Source organism: Hemibagrus wyckioides, linkage group LG29 (genome assembly GCF_019097595.1).
Source record: "Hemibagrus wyckioides isolate EC202008001 linkage group LG29, SWU_Hwy_1.0, whole genome shotgun sequence".
Lineage (NCBI taxonomy): Eukaryota > Metazoa > Chordata > Actinopteri > Siluriformes > Bagridae > Hemibagrus > Hemibagrus wyckioides.
In genome coordinates, this window is record NC_080738.1 from 20,493,296 (window position 1) to 20,497,697 (window position 4,402).

A 4,402-nucleotide genomic window follows, 5' to 3' on the forward strand; every position below is an offset into this window, starting at 1 on the left:
ACTCTATATATACTTTAATAATCTATTAAAATATGCATAATGAATATACACTGGTCAGCCATAATAACACTCTGACCACTGAGAGGTGAAGTGAATAAGACTGAGTATCTCCTCATCATGGCACCTGTTAGTGGGTGGGATATATTAGGCAGTAAGTCAACATTTTGTCCTCAAAGTTGATGTTAGAAGCAGGAAAAATGGACAAGCGTAAGGATTTGAGTGAGTTTGACCAAAAGGGCCAAATTATGATGGCTAGACCACTGGATCAGAGCATCTCCAAAACTGCAGCTCTTGTGGGGTGTTCCCGGTCTGCAGTGGTCAGTACCTATCAAAAGTGGTCCAAGGAAGGACCAGTGGTGAACCGGAGACAGGGTCATGGGCGGTCAAGGCTCACTGATGCACGTGGGGAGAGAAGGCTGACCCGTGTGATCCGATCCAACAGATGAGCTACTGTTGAAGAAGTTAATGCTGGTTCTGATAGAAAGGTGTCAGAACACACAGTGCAGGACAGTGTGTTGTGTATGAGGCTGCATAGCCGCAGACCAGTCAGGGTGATGCTGACCCCTGCTGACCCCATGCTGACCCCTGTGCACCACCGAAAGCACCAACAGTGGACATGTGAGCATCAGAACTGGGTCACGGGGCAATGGAAGAAGGTGGCCTGGTCTGATGAATCACATTTTCTTTTACATCACGTGGATGGCCGGGTGCGTGTGCGTCTCTTACCTGGGGAACACATGGCACCGGGATGCACTATGGGAAGAAGGCGACCCAGCCGAGGCAGTGTCCTGCTTGCTGGGAAACCTTGGGTCCTGCCATCCATGTGGATGTTACTGTGACACGTACCAGCTACCTAAGCATTGTTACAGACCATCTACACCCTTTCATGGAAACGGTATTCCCTGATGGCTGTGGCCTCTTCCAGCAGGATAATGCGCCATGACACAAAGCAGAAATGATTATTGTTAAAATGTTTAAGTATATTTCAAACAGGTATTTAGTTTAAACATACTCAAAGCAAACTGGGTTAAAAATGTATTTATTGTATACAAAAATCCAAGTTACAAACAAGAATATAGATCTGTGTCAGTGCTTAATAACTCTAATAAGTATGTATATCATTTCACACACACACACTATGAATGTCATCATTATAACTATAAACAGTTCAGTAAAACTGGACTTATTTGTATATTGTTCAAAAATTCTCCATATTCCAGTCTTTTGTGTGTGTGTACACTTGCTCACTTCCCCTCACCACATAAGGGCTCTGATATTATAGGGCATGAGAAACTCTGTGTGTGTGTAATTTACCCAGAATGCACTGTAGTATTTTCAAAACAGCTTAACATAGCAGATGAATAAGTTCTGAAAAGAATAACCATTAACGCACACTCCGGTCAGCGAGTCAACACTAGCCAAGCAGTGAGCACACTAGTTATGTAGACTAGTTCCCTGTAATGAAACACTGCCATTGTTAAAGGGAAGTGCACTTGCAGTGAGAAGCCCTTGATCCTGTGCTGCCTGTGAGCTAGCTGGAATCTGTGTTCAGGGGAAGTGATTATACTCCAACACAGGACGAGAGGAAGAGTGAAACGAGGGTGAAGATCTCTGCCACAACATGTTCATGATCCTGTACGCTGTTTCAGCCAGCCATCCACAGTGTGAATGAAATGAGGATTGTGGGTAATGTCGTCGCTGGTACCAGGCCGAAGTAAATGATGGAGATCAGACCCAGGAGGAGGGAGAGCAGGACGCTCCTCTGATCCCGAATGAGCGCCTTCATGCCTCTACAAAACTGAAACCACAAAAACATTCACACTCACATAAATGTGCACTACCATGCATGTGTCCAGCCTCAGCTGGTCCTGACCACTCACTCTCCACACCATTAGAACAGGGTTAAGGGTCAACAGTGTTTGGCACGTGGATAAACCATGATGTTGGAGCCCCTCTGCTTTTTATTTTTTATTTTAACAGAGGTATATTGTGCCTCACTGACGCATTTAATGTCTTTACATTGGTCACTTCATTTTAGAATGAGAAGGTACAGAGTGGACTCCCCTCACCTGGTCGGTCTGCAGACTCACAGGTGTACCGTATCTGCAGGAGGTGACGAAATGTTCGCAGTTATTCCACAGCAGGCTGTAGGCCACGTGACCCACGCGTCTCTCGGCACTGCGCGCGACCTCCTCTCCCTTTATGGGACGCGTGTGGAAGAGCCTGCGGTCCATGGTGTTCACGTGCACCGGGGCGCCGTACGCGAAGTCTGCCACCGTATCCACGCGCACGCTCGCGCGCCGGCACATGCAGCCGAGAACGAGGCGCGTGTTGGTGACCGCGGTGAGCGCGCGCTCTCCGGTGATTGCCGGAAGAATGTCGGGCACGAGATGTGCTACGCGGTCATCCCCAAGATAGATGCCGTAGTGCACGAAAAGCGTGCGCGGCACCTCAAGCACGTCCCCGCGGCACAACGGGTGCGCGTGCTCGGCCAGGAGAGGAGGAGGAGGTGGTGTCGGGGACGCGTTCTCTCTCTCTGTCCGCCACGGCCACGCGCTTTTGAGCGCGCTGAGGTCGGAGAAGAGCACGAGCCTGTGCAGCAACAAGGCGAGAGAGTCGTACATGGCTCTGAGGAACAGTGATCCGGACCCGGTGTGTTCAGGAGGACTCTCTAACTATGTGAGGGGCGGGGCCTCAGTGTGGAAGAAAGCATCTGATTGGCTGAGAGATAAACTAGTCGAGTAGCAGAGGAAAACAGAGCAGCTACAGCGCGTGTTAAATCAAGTCCAGATTAGAGTTAATAAACACTGACCAACAAATAAGAAGACTCGGACAGGATTAAGTCTCAGGTGTTAAACTGAATCTTACAGAAATTCATTAAAGATGTTCAGGTGATTAAAATCAGTGAGGAGGCTTGAGTAGCTCCAACACAACCTACACTCACCTTTAATTAACACACACACACTGTTCTTCATCACACTCCCTTACAGATCCAGCTTACACTGTTACCAAAAGTATTGGGACACCCCTCCAGATCATTGAGTTCAGGTGTTGTTTTTCAGGGGTTGGGCTCCGCCCCTTAGTTCCAGTGAAAGGAACTCTTAATGCTTCAGCTTCATACCAAGACATTTTGGACAATTTCATGCTCTTTGTGGGAACAGTTTGGGGATGACCCCTTCCTGTTCCAACATGACTGCACACCAGTGACCAAAGCAAGGTCCATAAAGACATGGATGAGTGAGTTTGGTGTGGAGGAACTTGACTGTCCTGCACAGAGTCCTGACCTCAACCCCATAGAACACCTTTGGGATGAATTAGAGAGGAGACTGTGAGTCAGGCCAAAAGTTTTGGGATATCTATCTATCTATCTATCTATCTATCTATCTATCTATCTATCTATCTATCTATCTATCTATCTATCTATCTATCTATCTAAGGAAATTGTCAGTGCTGAATCAGTGTGTTCATATTTATCATCAGAAGAGCTTTATAATGTTTATATGACTTTAATATAATTAAAGGATCTGCTCTGTAATTAAGCAGCACATTCAGTATTATTGCTAACCAGAGTTTAAGCATCATATTTAATACATACATATAATATTTCTGTCAATCACTAAATAAATCCAAAATCAGTCATGTTGATGTAAATTGATGATGTAAATGAAGCAATAATCTGGACACTGGTGAATTTTTCCTCTTGTATTTAACACAGCATGTCAGGCCTCTTCTCCAACAAGGTCCATTTTGGTTGAAACAATGACCATGCAGATGCTAATGGAGCATTTAGAGTGAGTCATTAGGTTAAAGACAGTTCTTTAACACTTTAATGAGCATAATAAAGGACACTCAGATGCTCATTAGTGAGTATTTGTTGTGTTATAAAGACTAAAACACTAGAAACAGAGCAATTATACAGTATAAAGACCTGCATGTCAAAAGACAGTTCAGTACTGGTGTTAATGGTTCTCTCCCAGAGCTCTTCATACTAACAGGAGGATGTGTTACTTAATGCTGGACATGGAAATCTTAACACCATCTCATTGCATACTCTTGAATCATGTCAATCTCCGCACATGGACATGAAGCAGAAACTGATCATACTCAGAGACGACTGAAGACGAGGAGAAACATTCTGATCACGGGTTCCAGTCTTTCATTATTGTTTCAGTCTTTAACTTTCACACTGACCTTCAGGTGCTGACAATGTGGTCAGATTTGATGAGATATTCTTATAACTGGTCTGAGATACAAGAACCTTTCTGTATAACATTCTTCTGCTTCAGTCTTACGGTGCAGTATTTATATAACTGAGAAATTTTATAATTTATAACTGAGTCAAACTCCTCATGAACTCTAGTGCACTTACACTAAAGAACATTCTGAAGATTCTGAGGCCATT

The 4,402-nt window shown here is 44.9% G+C and overlaps 1 protein-coding gene across 1 annotated transcript; it reads right to left on the minus strand.

The window, feature by feature from the left end:
* Positions 1-1,028: 1,028 nt before the first annotated feature.
* Positions 1,029-2,655, minus strand: lrata (lecithin retinol acyltransferase a). Its single transcript, XM_058384422.1, has 2 exons — positions 2,070-2,655; positions 1,029-1,798 (listed from the first exon to the last, which is right to left on the minus strand). Exons 1-2 carry the CDS (start codon positions 2,622-2,624, stop codon positions 1,646-1,648), a joined length of 708 nt encoding a protein of 235 aa, XP_058240405.1. The 5' UTR covers positions 2,625-2,655; the 3' UTR covers positions 1,029-1,645.
* Between the last annotated feature and the right edge of the window lie 1,747 nt (positions 2,656-4,402).